Genomic DNA, 20,827 nt, shown 5'->3' on the forward strand with positions numbered 1-20,827 from the left:
CTATTACCGCTAACATCCAAAACATGTAGCGATTTACAATTTCCCAGTTCGTTCGGTAATCTAGTTAGTTTATTATCTCTTAAGCACAATACTCCAAGTAACGTCATGTTACCGATCTCTAGCGGTATTTCAGCCAAGGTATTCCTATCTACATTCAGTACAGTCAGCTCATTGAGATTCCCTATAGACTTAGGCAGCTCCATTAAAAAATTCTCCGTTAATATAAGCTCTTGAAGATTTGTACACCTGGAAGAGAAATACGGAATCATTAGCGTTATAAATAGCTCAAGATAAACTAACAAAATGAAATATATCTTAAACAGTGCGATATACTAACCTTCCTACATTTTCGTTTAATGTATGTAATCTATTTTGGTCCAACTTCAGTATAGCTAACTTGGATAAATCTCCGATACCATCAGGTACTGTTTCCAACATATTCTGAGAGAGGTGTAAGTCGGTAAGGGAGCACAGACCTCCGATTTCTTCGGGAATTTTCTCTAGTTTATTTTCACTCACATCTAGACATATTAGTGCCTTTAAGTTTCCAATTTCAGGAGGTAAATATTGGAGTTTATTGTGGTCCAACCAAAGTTCTTCTAGCGCCGGCAGCTCACCGATGAAACCCGGCTGAAATATGTGCATTTACATAAATACAAACATGCAAAATACTATATTATAGTTCAATCCTTTAATCATAATTAATTAGTTATCAACTGACCAGTTCCTCAATGTCATTATCGCCAAGATCCAGCCTTTGCAATCTGGTAAGATTTTTCAATGATTCTGGTAGAGATTTTAGTAAATTTTCTCTTAGCTCCAGCGACTGAAGTGAGATCAAACTGAAATAATAAAAACAAACGTTTAATTGGTATAAATGGAAGCATACAAAGGTATAGATAAAATCTACGGTGTTACGTAATTAAAGGTTTAACACGAAAGCGGGTCAGATCAACATATGAATTGGTTATATTGAAATCAGTAGTTTTACAGAAATCTGTACTGATACAACAAGGTATCCGATTACAAAGGGTAGATGTATAAAGGGTAGAAGGGTAGATTTCTTTGATTCCTAGAAAAATATTGAATGTGGTTTGTTGACCCAAAATCCGTTTCGTGGAAGTTTTTCGCAGAAAAGCTCTGCGCGTTGCTGATCGGTTTCAAAGACACGCTGTCAACGAAACGGCAAGTAATAATTCGAATCATTAATTGTCGTTTCGTTGTTTACAGATTTTGTTTTAATTTATTGCTGACGTCATACAGAATAATGTACTTTATCTGAGTATAGCCTGTCGGTGGTAAGGTGTTGTTACATAGTATCAGTGCATTTAACCTTCAGCAGCCTACAATTATTGTGACATAATAATTTGATGAGACAGTTCAGCGACGTGGAAACACAATAGAACGACAGACAGCAACAACGACTCCCACTGCATCGTTGCAAGGTTAATTTAACACTAATATTATCTTTTTATCTCAGACGAAACACATAACGAGATAACTGAAGCATTATTCCCAGGGTATTCACACTGGTACAATCCTACATTTAGTGTATAAGATATGTGATTGTTGGATGGCTTTGAAGTCAAATTGAGTGTTAGTATAATTCATTTACTTGAGGATGCATTTTATTTCGAAATTAATGTTCTGAATCAATTCGTTTTTGTTTTCATAAATTACCTATCCATAGCATCAAGTTAACAATTCGCAAATTATACTTCGGAGCAAATGTCTTTCAAATACAACTTCACGGAATTCCTATTGTATAAAAACATTTAAAACTTACTTAACTTATAAATAAGTTTTTGTGATTTCTACAAAAAATAAAACACAACGTAATACAAAAGAAATTAATCAAACGAAGACCCTGAATATTTACAGAATTCATTATAATGGAATAAGGAATTTATTTTCCTTTACACAACTTGTTGTTATTTTTTCTATTTACTCACTTCAAAGGAAGTAAAAAATGTGCTTGGAAAATACTCATGCCTTTGTAGAAGATAAAATATGCAATTCTATTGGCTTAGCCTTCATTATTTCAGTATAACTTTTATTTATTCTTCTTCTATTATTTTAATTATATAAACTATTAAGTTACGTGAAGAAATCAACTGTGTATAAAAATATTTGAACGTGTTCGGTGTGTCATCTGCACACAAACCTCAGCTTCATTTAACGACACATAGTTTTCTTGAGAAGGCAACGATATTTAAAGTTATACATAGAAATAAACGTCAAATGCAGCAAGTAGTAGTACTAAAACTGGCAACCACGCAACGGACTAGTCACGTACCACATAGGTAATGTAAGCCTAGCTGGTTTAGAAGTATTTAACACGTACATTTTTAGTTACACTCGTCAAATGACAGAAAATTATGCTGTTAGGAATGTGGAAGAAACCCTTCTGCAAAAGGCCAAGTTATTAAAGATTGAAACCGGTTTTAAATTACCGTCAGTCCACTGCGCGTGTTTATTTTAGCACGCTTAGTTTTTTACTTAATTGTCTCTACTGGACTGAGAGACTGGAGAATAAAACACATAAAACCTCTAAAGCAAACATAGCAGGATCGGGAGCTTGTTGACATTAACAGTCAATACTTTTAACAGTAGAGCAATAGCCAATATTTCAAAGTGAATTTGTTTTTGTACTTTATAACAGACCTAACAGAAAGTTACCAGTAGGTAGGTACTTATTCACTAGCCTTCTACATTCAAACGTACACGAGCAGAATATAAAATATATTTTTTGCTTGTTATGTATTTCGTTTCCAGAAAACTGTTGCGTTGTCGTCGTCGCTACATTATTCCCAGAAGTAAACAGTCTCATAAAAGTAAAAGATTTACTTTCATCGTATATGGTTTTTGTAACGAATCGGTCGAAGATTATAATATAATATCTGTTTATCTTTAAACGTCTTCTACGTCGTTTCTTGGTTGAGGTTAGGCAATTGTCTGATGTTATAATGTTATGAAAAATCTCTATTGTTTACTGATAATACACATGGGTACACGTCATGTTTGTTTAGAGCATTGAGGCCACATTCCATAGGCGATGTCAAAGTACTTAGCGTTGGTTTTGTACAACAGCCATCGTTCACTGAGTCACTCAAGTCCGCTTATGTACTCAAGTAATTAGAATATCGAGTAAACATCATACCTAGTACGTATTTCAGCGAGTACGGTTCGATGTTCGTGACCCAAATACAGAAATAGCACGTTAATAAAGTTGTATATTTGCTAATTATACTGCGTTGTTAAGCCGCAACAATCACAAAAAAATGTTTTATGTCGTTTAAAATGAGGTTTATTATCAATAAAAAGTAATAAAAATCAAGTCATCTTTAAGCTATATATTGCCTTGAAGAAGACAATTACTGTGTTTGTGTGACGTAAGACATCAATTTAATCGCTGAAATATAAATCGGTGTGAAATAAAGTTTCAAATTAAAGCGACGATGCGATGGTGCGTATGATGTATTCATCGTCATTCGCTACACATTGCACGGATTTTTATACGAAGATGAAATATATGTGTTACACTTTATGAACGTTAAATGTAGTGTTAAATCTTATTGATACAAATGTTTACCAATGATAAGATATTACGGTCACACCTTACGGTCCTAAAACCCATTAAAAATTAAAGAATAAATAAACAGGTTACTAATTATGTTTCTCTTTTTAATTGTAATAATGTTCTATTTTCAACGAAACTTAGTATTTTATAATATGCACGAACTAGTGCATTTCATTTAATATCTACCTTGAGTATTAAAACTTCTATAAAAAAAACTTTAATACTCGTTTATTATAATAATCAATCAAAAAATATTCAATAAATCGAACGAGAAAATGATTTGATGTTGAAATCTCGAAAATTGGATCCACGATAAAGCAATTCCCTTCGCGTGGAGTGTATTTTGATATACCTGAGAGGTTTGTAAATATATTTAACATTCAATTAGGAGTACGTAAATAGCTGCTCGCGGCTTAAAGCGTTAATTGATGTTATTAAATGTCAATCAATTCAAGTAAGTTGTTATTACTTGTTATAATTGATACAGAATGTTAGCGGCATACACATGTAGTACCAACTATCATGTAACTGAGTTAGTCATCAACATTGTGCGTACGATGCAGTCATTGGACAATGACGGTCATATTAATCCAACAGTTTATACCTAGGTACGAGTTAACTTACGAACAGGTTGAGTTTAATTATTCTCATTAAAGGAACAATATTTAAACTTTAATGGTCAAAAATTGTGTCCGGACATTGCAGCATTAACGTCTACTAAAATGTCTGCAAGTAATAAATAATCGAGAATATATGATATTTTCTTACCTTAATCATAAAATTTGTCACTTTATTTTCTCATTTTTATACTGTTAGAACGACTACAAGTAATAACTAACCGGAAACATACTTTAATAATAAATACATCCTCAATTACCAACTATAATGACAAGTTATCATTCTTATTCAAATCACAGTCAGATACAATTATGAAATGTAAACTGACGTATTGCTTCCCTTGTTATTTACGCAACTAGTAACCAGAAACAAAAATACGAATGTCTGTTTTTAAATAATTTAAAACTTCAAATTCCAAAGGTTTCACAATTTTATTGGAATTAAACAAAATGCTATATTTTATTTAAATACCGAATTCAAATATTTTAAATACTTCAGATATAGACACATAAAAAGTCGCTTGCGAAGCTCTTCTCAATATAATCTCTGATCTCTGTCTGTACAATGGAACAAGCGCCATACAATAGAGGGTACTTATAGGAAAAAGAATGTACTCCTGACAAAAAGAACGTGAAACAACTTTAACAGACGTATTATGTGTTTGTATGGACTTCAATAGGAGGGTTATTCAGAGCCGGCCATAGCTTTCCAGTTCAACTTTCGCTTTCGCCTTGAGCTCAAACAAAGCTTGGTCATACAAATTGTTCATGCAACTAGTCTCATGACTCCTCCCTTTCATCAATTTAGAAACTTTCTCGACAACAACGGACCGGATAATTTATCATAACTCCCGTATATATTTAATACATTGTATTTATAGCACGAATAATGGTTTCATATCATTTACGTTTGGTTAACAACTTATTTTCAACAGACAAAAAATTTAAGAATATATTTTCGAATATACCGTTCCGTCAAATTACAATGAAAGAACTGGGACCAACTGCGAAAATCTGATGAATAATGTAAGCTTATTCCCTCTTCATGAATGTTTAAACAGCTACCTTTGAAACTCCACTCGGACCGTATTACATTGGCTTAAATAACGCGTTTAATAATTATTATGCTTTAAATGGAAATTTTTGCTTCATATACTTCAAAGTATTTATATTGTAAACTAATTGGCTGTTAGTCTGATTATGAATAAATCGAAATAGCTTATGGATAAGCTTTATATCACAAAGGCATCTGATCAACAGAATCAATTTCCCACAGGAAATTAGTTCGAAGTCGAGCAGCAATATAATAAAGTTAGCCGTAACCTATTTCGCAGCACAGCTTAAAGCGACTTGCAAAATAATGCTATCATTAAGGAAAATCCGCGATCAGTTTCATGATATAAAAAATAAAATAAAAAAGCAATCTTCCTATTAAACATGGCTTAGACTTTTCCTTTATGATGAGACTATACATGATTTTATAAGGCGCCGAATGGAAACAATGGTAACGGCAATGTACTTATAACGCCTGGATACGGTTTTTATAGGCCCATTTTGAACCCTTTGGCTTCATGTGTGGCAATATTATAAATAATCATTAAAAGGCTATAAGAAAAACCTCCACGGAACTTTTAGGCTTTCTAGGAGCAGCTTTTTCGTGCTAGTAATGAACTACTAAACGGGAACTATACTAGTACAGAATATATCTAACCTGCCAAAGTCGCTGGGCAGGCTTGTGAGCGACATGTCATTGAGGCCGAGCACGGTGAGCGCCCGCAACTGGCTGAAGCCCGCTGGCAGCCGCGGGATCGGGTTGCTGCTGAAGTCCGCAATCTGCAGCGCCCGAAGCTTTTTGATATCCTCCGGGATGTCGGGAATGTCTACGAAAAGAAATTACATTATTATTTTTACGTTGGATTCTGCTTATATTGCTTTAGTGACCAGTATAAGAATTGTGTAAGGAACGGTAATGTGTAGCCGCGGGCAAGGTTTTGAATGCTATTACGATCCTGTGAATTTCGTCGATAAAAGTACGGCTGTAGAAATAGTAGCGTTTGTTTTATAGAAGAAAGAAAAAGATGTAGATATTTAAAACGATAACAAAGCAACATATCACACTGTTAAAACAAAAATGTATACATATGATGCATACGAAGATTTGTATATTCGGTTTATAAATATCCTGAAAACAAGAAACAAAAATAATACCTTACAACTGAAGACGTAAACAAACAAACCACAATGATTTACTTCGTCTTTGAAATAGTTAATAACTTTGTTGTAAAGGCCAACAACGGAATACAAAGACTGGTTTTAAAGGTAACACTAATATGACTTTAGTTTGTAAGTAGTAATATAACTATAGTAGTTTCTTAGTCAAGTAAATAAATAAAAAATCTATATAACATTGCCTTGCCCAACCTATACAGAAAGCGCATCTTGCAGATAGTTGCAACATTGCGCATCCAAATACGGGTACTGGCACCGGATCAGTTTCGGCATATGGCACAGTTTACGTCGCACAAGGTCTTATTACAGCCTGTACTTTGTATAAACTGTTGATACAGTGGAGCTAAGGGCTGCCGAAAGTCAACATGGGAGTAATTGGCACAGGGACGTAAACATATCGGTCACATACATAATTTGCGATTGCTCTGTTTCTAAGCGCTAGACCAAACATTGTTTAAGTAAGGTCAAATGTCTATTTTTTTAATATGACGTATTCCAACTGCTCCTTTACCAAACTAAACATTTTTATTTAAATAATAGTTGTATCTCGTACTAGCAATTTAATATCAACGTCACATTTAACACGCCAACTAGGAACGAGAGCTTGTTGCTTCCAAAGTAATTAAAGCTCAAGCCGGGAGCTTTTAATTGTCAGAACGAAGAGAAAATAATTAAAGTTGAAGTTATATAACCTTATGGACGATAGTAATGAGTGTGTGTATTTTAGTAATAAAGATTTACATGAGAGAAATCCCTTAGATACATTGGAGAGTGTATTTAATATTAAGAGGAAAATGTCTTCATACCATAAGATATTAGCAGATCCTCGCCACGATTAAAAATGAGTTCCAGAACTTCACATTGATCAAAAAATGGTCGAACTGATTATTTTTTATTGGCATCAATTGGAGACATTATGTAGACAAAAATAAAATTGTTAGACGAACAGTGCGTCACTGCGTTAAATGTATTATTAGGTACATTAGCAAATCAATTTAAACTCCAGGTTGCGCTTTAGTGGCGAAGGTCCGTAACGTAACAGGATAAAATGTTGCAAAAGTTCATCGTACATTCGAAGAATTATTGTCATTTTCATTATGCAAAACCGGACACTTCTTACTTTTTGTGTTAGTCACATTAGGCAAATAAAACTTAATAGGGATATACATGGGGCGTGTACCCTGACCCTAACAAATCAAAAGGTTGAACATACATCGAAACACCAACAACAGCCATTTATCGGAATTGTGGGATGATCACAGCCAAGAGACGGTTCGATTTATAACATAATTTACATGAACTGTAAACACAAACAGACTCGGTTGACATAGCATAGAGATTTGATGGTATACCGTATAAACTTGGCAAACCAAAGTCGCTAGCTAGCAATAGCAATAAAGCAGAGAGAGTTACAGAATAGTATAGCTATGTAGAGGATTCACACGTAGGTACAATGTTGTGTATAAAACGATGTATCTACAAAACATGTTCAGTAGAGCAGGTAAAATGTAACAGTCCCGCAGTTAATCGACCGACGGATACTAATGTAGGTGGCGTGTACAACTGATATGCAAACGGCGAGTTTATAACAGAACTATTACTCCGCCATAGCCATTACATCATACGTAATAGGTAATTGTTACATGAAATAATGTTTCGGGCCACTTAAAACTTCTGAATGAGAGCCAATAGAGATTAATTATATTACATTTCTATTTTGATAAGATACATTTAGATAACAGGTTGTGAATAGAATTGTTGCAAAAATACTGTGTTAGCTACAGAGCTCTTTCGTTGTGATAAATACTATCACATTATTTGACATGAATAAATATTATTTACAGGTAATTATGAGTTTTATGGGTTAAGATACATTTTTATGATCATTTTATTAAATAGACTGACTAGCTAACAGTTAATAACACGATAAGAGTTTTATTTCTATAAATTAAATAATATTTGGGGCCTGATGTTGAAATTATTCTGTTCTCGTTTATTTTCTCTCCATTCGCTTTATCAAACAAACCAAAAAATGAGTTTTCGTTAATAAAATCAAGAGATCTCTATGTAAGGCGTAACTTTAATATCAACATTTAAACAGTTCAATAAGATGAATCTCGATCGATGTTTATTTAGCAAAATAAACATTATTACAAAGGCAGTACCAAACTGGTTTTCTAATTTCACGATGTTAACGGTAGTGCGCCCCGGTTTCCGGTTTGCGGGCGAGCATTCCAGCGGGCGTGTCGTCATCAATTATTTGTCAAGCTACGAACCGTATTGTACGAGTGAACCTTTACCATAACATGGGTCAATTACTGCAATCCAGGAAACAAAAAAGAGACTATTTCTAGCCTAGTTTGTAGTTCCTAAAACTGAATAAGAGTTCCATAAGGTCAATGGGAACATCTTATCGGCAGCAACTTCCGCTGCTTGTCAAAAATGTATCAATTTATATACTTAGCAGGTGTTAAAAGTGGTTATAAATCATCAATGTTTACGTTAAATGTTTTTAAATGGCAGGCAGTGCTGAAGTTCTTGTTGGGTTTTTTGGTGTGGGTGGATCTATTTAAAGACTGCTGTATGTCTATGTGGATTGTAAGTGCCGCTGTGTTTATCTGAAGGGTGCGGGAAGATGTTCAGTGTAAGCTGACTGGTAATGGCACTTCCGCTGTATGCCTAAAACTATTAATAAAATGTTTATTTGTGTTGTGCTCTTTGGTTCGAGTGTTCCCGATTATAAATGATTAGTTCGGAATTCATTATATTCATATGCTCCGAATACAATCAACGCTGGCATATTTTCAAACAGTAACAAATTAGCTAACTAGGTCAGATGGAAAGTATAACAACTTGAGTTTCTTTACATAAAACTCGATAACAATTTAAAGGAGTTCAGATGGAAATAAGAAAAGTGACTACCTTTTGCGAAGTTTTAATTTCAGAGTTCAAAGAGAGTTTTATTCCGTATGAATATGTTTTAGACAGAACGTAAAACATAAAAATACTTAAATTATATTTACCGAAACAAAGTCGTATAAACGTTTCGAATGTTATTTTCACTTATATTATACTAGCTGACCCAGCCAACGTTGTTTTGCCTAATAAATTATTATGGTATGTATTTTTAAATGCCACATTATAAAAATAAACAAAAAAAAACAAAAAAATCGTTCAACAACTAAAGAAAAAAAAATTTGGGTCAACAACCCTTACCACTTACGGGTTTGAAAAATAGATAGTTGCCGACTCTCAGACCCGAATACGCATATATTTTTTTGTAAAAATCGGTAAAGCCGTTTCGGAGGAGTACGCTAACTAACATCGTGACATGGAAATTTTATTATATACTAGCTGTTGCCCGCGACTTCGTCCCCGTGGGTAGAAGATATAAGTTACGATTTATACCTGCCCTGTTTTTTTCACATTTTCTATTGTATCTTCGCTCCTATTAGTCGCAGCGTGATGGTTTCTAGCCTAAAGCCTTCCTCGATGAATGGTCTATTCAACACAAAAAGAATTTTTCGATTTGGACCAGTAGTTCCTGAGATTAGCGCGTTCAAACAAACACACAAACAAACTCTTCAGCTTTATATATTAGTATATTGATTAGATTTCGTCCACAGTCTACAAATATAGGTAACATATGACATGTCAGACGGATGGATTCAGTAATATCCGTTGCAAAACACAACCCTACAGCAAATGGAATGAGGACCCAGGAACGACGCCACGGGTAAAGGAAATTGATCTCGAACTTGCGGCGGAAGCCTCTATTAGCCACCTCTACAAACGTTCTATACTATAGCATACAAGGATTATCTAAGACTGCCTTCTGTAAATCTTTAATGAAAGAATTGTATTCCAGGGCAAATGTAATAAATAAAACTCATTTTGTACGTTCACTGCATTATCTAACAAACTCAATAAAGGCACCCGGCAAAACATAAGTAAAAACATGTCGCGTCAAATAAGCAGGTGAATGAATCACATTCATTTTGAATTCTATTTGCGCATTGTTTTGCTGATAACATGCTGGTGTTGTCGCAAAGCCCTATTAATGTGCGTCAACAGGTAGAATAGAGCCGTTACCAACAGAAAAAAAATGTTTGTAAGCAGGATTTGCAATGGTATCAGACTTATTTGCTATCACAGTCCCATTAAATTGACAAAAATCATAATTGGTTTAATGAGAGTTTTTAAGTATATAAATACGCCCAGTTGTAATGTTTCATTGCCTTAATCCGAGTAATTATCCTTGTTAACCTTTAAGCGAAATACGTATAAGGCCAAATATTAATTGTACGAATACTGCGAACCACCAATTTATATTTAAGAGATGATGTAACTAGAGTTCGCCAGACAACACTGATTTCCATTGAGTCTGGAACGCTCATTTCTCATCTCGCATATTTTGGTTAACACATGTTTGGTTCGCATATTACAAACCAAATGGTGTCAGTATAGCTTATTACCGGAGAGGACAAACATTGTACCGCAAAACAAACATATTGTTTAAGTTTTATAGGTCGAACAAACAATACAGGTTCGATAGACGAACAGAAAAAGTTATAGTCGCCGGTCGAGTGGCGGTCTCGCGTGGCTTACCACCAGTGCAATCCCATTAGAACGTTATTGAGTTGTTCGTTGCACAAAGCAACAAATAAGTATCCTATAGCGACCCAACGCTCTATATAATGAATGTCGGTTCAACCAACGGGACACAATAGATTACCTGAGGGTAAAAATCCCATTTGGAATATAGCGCCTCGCGCCAACGACTCTGTCAGCCGCTGAAACTAATATTGAATTGAACATAGCTATAAATATTTATCATATAAAAAGAAGTGTTGATATACTGGTAGTGATGGGTGACGTGGAGGGAATATTAAAATCTTATTTCATAACAATAAAATTCTTTGTGAATGAATGCAGACCTTACTGCATTCTGCTTACCCAGAGAGGCGTTCAGTAAACACTGAAGAATGAAGAAGTATTTCTTCTCATATAGAGACATGAATAGAAAGTGAAATAAACTGGCATTTAAACATTGGAAATGATTAAAATGTGCTATGGCACTTTTACAAAAATACTTAAGTAAATTACCCAATTGACAAGATTTGAGCAGAATGCAATAACGAAAAATATTTTAGGATTTTCATGTACATTTTTCATGTTCATATAAACAGTCATACAACAAATGTCTTTACACTAAGTATTTATAAATAAACCCTTTACATTTCACGATATCGTCAGAACTCTTACGATTTTCTATCGCTTTTGAGCTTCGAAATTCACTAACGGGCGTGTTAAAACATTAAAAACCAGATGTTAGTTAATCGACAGTGTAATTGAATTTCAACAGTATGTGTTAACGCTCATTCAGGTATCCCACGATATAATTATCAACTTGGTAGTGAGGTAAGAGATGGTGTAAACTTAAAGAAACGCACTGACATACAAAACGAACGTTAAATATACCATCATTTTCGCTTTGTAATAGGAAAAAAGGAAGATAATATCTTGACGTTACGTTCTAAGCAGTTTGCATAAACAAACGTAGACGATTGATTGTTCGCAATGCGTGCAGCGCGAGCAGCCCAACTCCACACATTCTAAGTCAAATATTATTAATATTTAATATAAACTAGCTTTAGCAGACAGTTTCTAAGGGAATATACAATGTATGTAAATGTTAAACACTCATCCCCACTAATCAAATTTAAATGAATAACGACTTTTGTTTCCGGAGTATAAACAATGGCCGAAATCCGCGTTTCGATTGTGTTATTAAATAACTTTAACGATTTTTCTCACAAAACCTGGTGAATACTTTGAAGAACTTTATTGAAAACAATTGACTGTACGGAATGATAGCTACAATGAATGCAGTTTATCAATTCAGTAGCATAATTGTGTATCTGTGAGAAATAAAATAATACATGTAGGTGTCCCTGGTGACTGGCTCACCGCAATAATAATTGCAAATTTTATAAATTAATACTGTTATTGTCATTTGTTTAATGTTATACTGCAATCGCCGTATTCGTATGCCGCATCAAGAGGTCACAACGAATTCGAACGTGGGAATTAATACGTTACGTATATTACGTCATACATATTCATAACACTAGATTTAACATGCACAATTCAATTATTTTACACGTATCTTAATATTAACATCTCGTTTAGAGTAGTTGCTCGCACGCGAGTATTAGTCACACCTGCGACAGTAAACGTGCCATTGCTCCCGGTTCGAATGTTTTGTGTCTCTTTTATTTTATTTCAATTCAGTTGAGTATTTAAGCGTGGTTTACTTTGTGTGTAACGTAAACAATTTTGTTTACTTTTTTATATTATTTTTCTCAGCCAATTTGTTACATAAAATTTATCAGAATCAATTTCTGCCCATAATTGCACGTAACAGTAATCGAAGTACTATAAAAAAACCTGGCTAACCAGTGTTTTAATAGCAAAGTTCATATTTTTTTCTTTTTTAAGTTATTTAGCAAAATTGCATACTTATCAAAAACATTCGACTTTTTCTTTATAAAAAAAATAACAGTTCCAAACATGAAAGCGACAAATGCTATAAAAATAAACGCTCAACCCGGTTCGGAGAGAACGTCGAAGGTTCGGTAACGCTAGGTACTCAATTTATTGTGACCAAACCGGTTAAAAATGACCTCACTGTGGTGATATAATACATCTATAATAAAAATCCAATGTGTGTTAAAGCATCGTACTTCCGAGTACCATTTTTAGGCGTTACGAATTTACTTACAAGTCTGTTTGTACAAGTTAAGATAAATGTACAATTAGTAAATAAACTATTTAGTTCATGTGTTTTAATTACGATTTTGGAGAAAACACTTGAAAATTGGAGAGTATACAAAAAAAAAATACACTGCAAAACTTGGTGGTAGACTTAAAGAAGCAGGAGGTGCGAACGCGTGGGAGTTCAGAGGACAATACTATGTACGGGCACGCTGTCAGTTCAACAATCCCATGTCAATACACTGCTAAAAGCAGATACTTTGAACCGAAACCAACGTAATACCTAGATACCTAATATATAAAAATACACGTTAAAAACGTTAATTGTGCTTCGAACTATGTAGAATATAAACTAAGTAAAACATTAAATAAAGCACAAAGATTTCATTTTCTTTATCTGGTAAATTGTAAAATTTGCAATTAGGATTTAATCATATTTTATCCAATAGCAATAATCGGCTTGAAACGGGCTATCATCCCCTAGGGTTCAAGAGTACGCGAAATACACGACGGCAGGACGAATATGAAGAGGTTGTGTATATAGTTTTGGATTATCTTTTTAACATAGAGGTTATAAACAAACACTGTTTGCTAATTCATTTATTGCTTGATAATATGTGACTGTAACCGAAGGTAATGTTCAGACGTGGAAGCGTCATAAATCGTAGTACTTAATACTATCACGATAATATGCGATTGTTTTACGTAGTTTTAAAGATTTCATGGATAGTTTTTAAGACATTCCAGATACCATTTTTAAAAGAACTTTCTACGCGTTGAAATAATATCAAAGATATTCTAGTTTATGTTCTATAACAATTCTAGATTAAACGTCTGTCCTGTTTTACTAAACAGGCATAGCATCAACATCACGTACCCAGTCGCTAAAGCATGCTAAGATTGAATAAAGATAGTGCAAGCGACCGCGGAACTAAGGAAGGCATATTTTATGTAAAATAGACTACGCTTGAAATAATTCAACCAAATTTACATTTAACTTCAATAAAGTCAAAATTATATTTGTTTGTAACAAATTTTCTAGCACTCGGGTAACTTTTTAAAACGGCCGGTTTATAGTTTTTATTTTAACTTATAATTTTTATACAGGTATTAAATTCTAAAATTCGATCTATTCGAGACGATTTCAGATTTGTGGAGACCTGTATATTATACAAATACATAATTCGACATTTGAAAGGAAAAGCAGATAGGAGCAATAAGGATTTAAACCCATTTTCAGAAACAATGTGAAATATTAATGTACTCTTAACTTATTACTGTCTCTTAAATAGGTATGTACATCAAAAGAACCTTTGTTTCTATAACCATTACTAAACCCTTCTGTAACACAGCTCCGACGTTATATAAACCAAGTCTGTTATTTAATACACTGTCAAAATGTTAAACATCGGGTTTATTATTCAACTCGAAATTAAGCACCTCGCAAAAGTAATTACAAGTCTGAAAATTAATGTTATTACTACAAAGGTAATTTAATTACAGCTGAAGGGATTGGCTTAATTAAGAACCCAGTCTGACGATGTCATCAACAAACACGATCTCATTTGCAATAACAAACAGATTTCTAATTGCATGTTGTACGTTTCATGCGATTTATTTATGCAATAAGGTGCATGAGATGTTAAAAAGGTTTGCAACCTACGACATAAACTTGCAATACTTCGTTGCATTGTTTTATATTTAGAACGGAGCAGTTAACTGTGAATAATATACAGATGTTAGTATACAACATAGCACTAACCGCTTAATAGCGAGTTTAACAGGAAATCTAGTTCATCTACACGGGTCGTTGGAAACATACCGAATCACACACCGCGAACTTACCGCATCTGTTTGTTAGTTAAATAACTAATAAAAAGTAAGCTTTTTGAAGTTTTGGGTTGATCCAAGAAATCTATTCTTAAAAAAAATGTACATTAGTCGTTGATAAGTGCAATTCTATATTAAAAATAATAATAATACATAATTGAACTTATCAACTATATGAAATGCAATACAATACTAGATACAGTTAACATATTATTTCATTTATGACAAATTAAGATTTAACAAATCGCAGTATTAGCTCAGTTACTCAAATAAATCATGGAACGTTGTATTTCAAGAATGCCCCGCGGTGCCTCTATTTAGCACAACATAGTGAGCGCTAATTAACCCTCGTCAAATAAGCTAATGAAGTGTACACAAAGGGCTAACATCACACTACATAACCACAACGGTTGAAAATTTTGACATTTTACTGTCCATTTTGAGAATTCTTGAACAGTTTATTCTTTCTTTACATAACATTGTGATTTTAAGTATGTGTATATGTAAGATTTCGTTATTTATTGATGCACGTTTCCCATTTGCTGCACAAGTGCATAGTTCAGTAAAATTTGTTATACTAAACATTAAGTTTACATCAGCGATACAAGAATATAATATGGCTCAAGTATTATGGAAGGCTCGGCAAGGCTCTAGAAATCTTGAAATTCCATAGGGCTTTTTTAATGATAACAAAAATTACCGAGCACATAACTAAACTAGTTAGCAAATTCTTGGTGTTCGTCTAATGTGGGAACGCAATTGTTTAATAACAAAGACTCAATACTTGATGACGTCAGATTAGCGGTAAAAATAATAGCAGTGTGGTTTAAATCGTTAAGTTGAGCGGAAGAAAAGACTAACAGTTTAACGAGATTTAGCCTAAAAACGAAAGTTTAATTGAGTGTTAGGACCGCTTTTTCTAAAGTTATTATTTTGTGAGATTCGGCCATTTTCTAACCTCTTAATTATATAATATACCTTTTAGGGTAAATTGAAAATGTTATTTTTCAAATAAGTTCCAAAGTAAAGTACTTGATAACAACAATCGACACTTAGGAAAACGATGAGGAAACTCAAACGCAAAACTGGTAATTAGCAAACAGGTGTCATGTCAATATTTACTATGATCGCTGGCTGTAGATTAGAATATTCTCTTACAATTACTTCTTGAGTGATATCTTGATCGCAAATAAACAAATCACTAAGAAAACAAACGGGATATAACATAACAAGTACTCGAAAGTAAAATCTACAAGACACATGGCTTTTTTTGTCCATCTATTTTAGATGGCAGCTCATTATTTTCTTGGACCAGCCTCCGTTTGAGAGACCTCGCCGTCAGCATTGAAACGGTATCCATACCGTAAACATTTTATAATGGAACAGCTTTAACTATCGCCTCAACTTTAACGAGAATGGTGTCAATTCGATGCAAATGCGAAACACAACTCACAAGTTAGTCTTCAAACTACAGTTTCAAAATGATAAGCAACTCATCACTTACATTGTTGGAACCATTTTGGACGGGTCTTCGGAAGGTTAGTAAAGTCATTTACTATAATTCTGTTTATATTTGCACGTACGTTCGTTCAAGTACAAAACAGTGTCGCATTGGTCCATTAGTCGATACCCTATGCATAACCGTGCGAATAATTAAGAATGTGAACGTTTTAATATTGTTCAAAAGGTATTCAGAGCAGATTGAGAGGTCGGTCTCAAATCTAAACACATTTCAATATTTGACAATTCATGTGCGTGAGGTTGGTTAAGTAATTAATATCAGTTATTTAATTTTGTTCATTTTTGCGACTATTCATATTAAACTTGAATCGGACATTCTGTGCTTGTAAGGTGTATATAGCAAATTTGAATAATAAGAAGACTCCGAAAGTTGTGTCTCCACTAAATGTAACCTTTATTTGTAAGATCAATCACGATACGAAAGGATTTCTAGAAGACACGACAGTTTTCACAAATGCGAAGCTTAAAGTTCACCTGTTCGTGACATCTAGTGACCTTTGCATCAAACATGTTACAAATAAACTAGAATTCTCACCTGATACAATAGGTACGTACAGTTCATAAGTAAGAATAAATATTTTCCCATTGAATACAGAGAATAGGAAAAGACGCTTAGCAGAGATTTAAAGCCGAGTGCGGCATTTGTGCAAGGCGAGGTCACTGGAAACCTCATGTGAGCATGATGCCGCATATTGTCTGTTATTATCAACTTAGGATTCCCTGTTGAGTAAATATCGTTTCATAGATTCAGTATTTATTTAAGGTAATATGTTATTACGAGTGATATACTTCTTGACACTAGACTTTTTGAATTAACTAACCTATTTGGGAAACCTTGCATATTGTTTTCATTTAGTAGCTGTTCCTAGATGATAATTGATATGTAATAATATGAGTTATTATTGTTACGGATCGATGTAATTGTACGATAGGATGCAGGGACCACATCAACCTCTGCAAGACGCCTTTCTGCGGAATGTGGCAGGACGAGTGATTAATCGGTATCAATTTAATTGATTTAAGTATGTCACGATTCAGTTGAGAGGTGTGTGACGTTTGAATAATTTTCTCGATTAGATTTCGTCAGTTAAACTGTCAAATTATCGAAATCTTGCTCACTTTCGCATTAAACTATGTATTAGGAATTTATTTTGAATCGTAACGAATGTTCTTTACGTTAGATAAACAAGAGTTTTATTGCAACTATAAAGAGAATGACCACCTAATTATATAGATAGTTCCGGTTATGGCTCTAATGGGACTCAAATTACGGACTAATGATGGTCAATTTTACTAACTAGTATCACTTATTTTCATTTTATCAAAATGAGTATTGTTCAGTTTGGTGGCCCGCTTTTTAAACCGATAGAAATGATTAGATAGTGACGCTAATGCTATTTTAAGAAATTTACAGATAAATCAGTTACTTATATAAATGATCTTTTATTTTGGATATTTTTTTTTAGTTTGGTCTTTGGAATTGTTTGTTCTTTGAGTAGTTTTCGTAGCTCTTAATTGTTAACACTATTATTTCTTTTAAACTTTGGCGTCGTACGTAGAAGTCTAGCTTTTGGTTATGATATTTCATTCACAAGTAGGTTCGCACCTGCTCCGTACGTGAAGATATGCGCTTGATGGACGGCACGCAACGTGCATACCGATAACTAGTCACATACCTGAAATATTTACTTCCATTTTGGAGTGCAATATTTTTGGAGCTTCTTTTCTCATGTGCAATACTTTCGAAAGAATAAATATTCCAACGGCAAATGTGTTCCCATTATTTGATCAACGAATGAAACGTTCAAAACGATTCTTAAATTTGGCGTTTCCATTCCATTTCATTCATTTAATTGCGCTAATGAAAATAAGTATTAACCAAATCAACTTTCACAGTGTAAATTGTTGGTCTCACGATCGAAAATGTGACATAATCTGCTACAAAGTTACCTTTCTTTAACTCATGAAAGTGTAATCAGGTAACATTTTATTTTAGCAGTATTATTTCGAATTTATTTCTTTTGCCGGACAATCACAATGAATTTATGTTCTTAGTTACAAAAACAATTATATGTGATAAATCTATGTAATAATAAAGTACATATCATTTTACCCACAAAACACCAGAGGAGGTACTTACTAAAGTCCGCAGATATTTTTTTCATACAAATTTGATTAATTATTTTAGTGTGATGACTTACCATTTCGAGATACATCTAGCTCAACTAAATTTTCAAAATTCTGTATGTCTGCTGGAAGTTTGTGAATTTCATTATCACTGAGGCCTAATCTTCTTAGTCTATGAAGTCTGAAGAAATTCTGGAACAAAAAGATTTCATACAATTAGAAGAAATCATATACTTACAGAATTTAATATGATTTAATAAAGTTAGTGAATAATTCAGCAACAAATATTCATTTCAAAATAATGTTACTCAAATTAGTTTGGAAACATCTGGGATTAAGTAATTTAATTGGATTTTTCCTTGTAGTTTAAGAGTAAAGTATATTTCTGCACTAAAGCAATTTGAATCCGAAAACACATCATCAGAATTTAATGAGCAATTGAAGAGTGTTCTTCTTTCTATGATTTTCCAATAATTAGAGTTATATATTAATAAGATGCAATTGTGTCATTTTCAGCAACAAGTAAGTCTAAAACTTGTTTGTTTTTAAATGTAAATAGATTAATAAAAAATAATTGTCTGTCACTATGTTTCTGTTTTAATTTGGCTATGCACATGTGTCACAGCCATTGGGTCTACTATTGATGAAAAAACAAATCTATAACTTATTTACATATATCATCTATATTGCCATAACACAGCAGTGCTTCTAATTTTAACTCAATTGCCAATTTTGAATAAATCAATTTTATTTTGATTTTTAAAGACTGCAAGCTGGTAGTTCAACTCCAAATGAAAGGTTCGCTCTATGGGGAAGAATTTTGGCAAATGTGATAATTAAAAGATATTTGTATATATTGTTTTTTTAATCTTGAATCCCTAATGCTGGTATAGTCTTCCTAATTTGACTCCAGACTGTTTGGACCTGAACTATTTCATACTAATGAATTCGTTATCTATGACATTTAATCATCCTCCTGTTACCTCAGCCCCCTTCTTTGCAAGCTTGGACTTTAGGAACCCATTCTGTTCAACAATGTTAATACTAGATTTATTTTTTAAGATTTTATCATTGTTCCATTAATTTAACATGTAGCAATAAGTTAACATGAATTATGCAGTATAAAATGTACGAAACACATTGTACATACGAATTACGGTAAGATAAAATGTTGCATTTTAAAATTAATAACAGTTATTTACACATTATCTTATTAGTGACTCCAAAATTCAAATTATTTCATTTATGAGCCAAGAGACATTTTTCTATAAAATATTCAACTTTTGTAAGCAGTAAGTCTAAATCACATACTTATAAATACGAACTTAATCCACCAATACAACACAAGACGCACTGATACTATTTACACCTATCCAGTGATAAAGTAAACGCCCACGAGTGATTTCTTAAATTATATAGGTTACAATTTCACTCACCTTCGGCAGGTCTCGTATATGATTAGCGTCCAAAAAGAGTTCCTCTAAACTCCTTGAATACCGCAAAATGTCTTCGGGTATTGTTGGCAGGGAGCAATGCCGCTTGTCTACACATTCCACTTGGCGATTACATTTGAACAAAGGTATACATCGAAACATGTTGGACACTACACTTCATACAAATTATAATTGAAAGAATCACTACAACGACACATATTTGAGCACTTTCAAGCTTGAAACATTATTTCAGCATTGTAAAATTGATAACGATATCAAAATAATCCAAAATACACAACTAACACCTCACCCTACAAAATGAAGCCACAAACTGTCAAAGTTACCATCACATAATAAGCTATCCAACCCAACGGTAAATATTTTTTCTTGCAACACAGCATAGAATAGTAAACAATTTGTATTTCAATAGACTATCTTTTCATACCAATGGTCTAGTTCACAGGTTCAGTTGAACAGTAAATGTTTGGATACAGACCACAATTTACAAAGTTATTCGTGTATTGCTCTAACAATTCCAAAAAAAGTCTGTTTGTAATCGTAATCTGTTCATTCGAAATCCCTATGTTGTTTGTTTTTTTTGAAAGAAACCATTATTGGTCTTGAATTAAATAATTGACAATTTAGATGAAAGTTATGCAGGACTATTTGATACTTGACAAAGTTACTTTACATTTTCGTTGTAAACGACAGGA

At 33.3% G+C, this 20,827-nt stretch overlaps 1 protein-coding gene across 11 annotated transcripts in view; it reads right to left on the reverse strand.

Annotated features, from left to right (window-relative positions):
- LOC113496801 (protein lap4) overlaps window positions 1–20,457 on the reverse strand; it is a 63,482-nt gene extending 43,025 nt beyond the window's left edge. For 10 of the 11 annotated variants that reach the window (XM_026876127.1, XM_026876128.1, XM_026876132.1 and 7 more), the window contains exons 1-6: window positions 20,118–20,457; window positions 18,756–18,873; window positions 5,909–6,077; window positions 722–842; window positions 338–630; window positions 1–246 (exon numbers count right to left, since the gene is read on the reverse strand). In XM_026876127.1, coding sequence (XP_026731928.1) covers window positions 1–246; window positions 338–630; window positions 722–842; window positions 5,909–6,077; window positions 18,756–18,873; window positions 20,118–20,276 — 1,106 coding nt within the window. In that variant the 5' untranslated portion in view covers window positions 20,277–20,457. The remainder of the gene's footprint in view (window positions 247–337; window positions 631–721; window positions 843–5,908; window positions 6,078–18,755; window positions 18,874–20,117) is intronic. The other variant, XM_026876137.1, reaches the window with a different exon arrangement.
- Window positions 20,458–20,827: the final 370 nt, after the last annotated feature.

Source organism: Trichoplusia ni, chromosome 8, assembly GCF_003590095.1.
Source record: "Trichoplusia ni isolate ovarian cell line Hi5 chromosome 8, tn1, whole genome shotgun sequence".
In the NCBI taxonomy this organism is placed as follows: domain Eukaryota; kingdom Metazoa; phylum Arthropoda; class Insecta; order Lepidoptera; family Noctuidae; genus Trichoplusia; species Trichoplusia ni.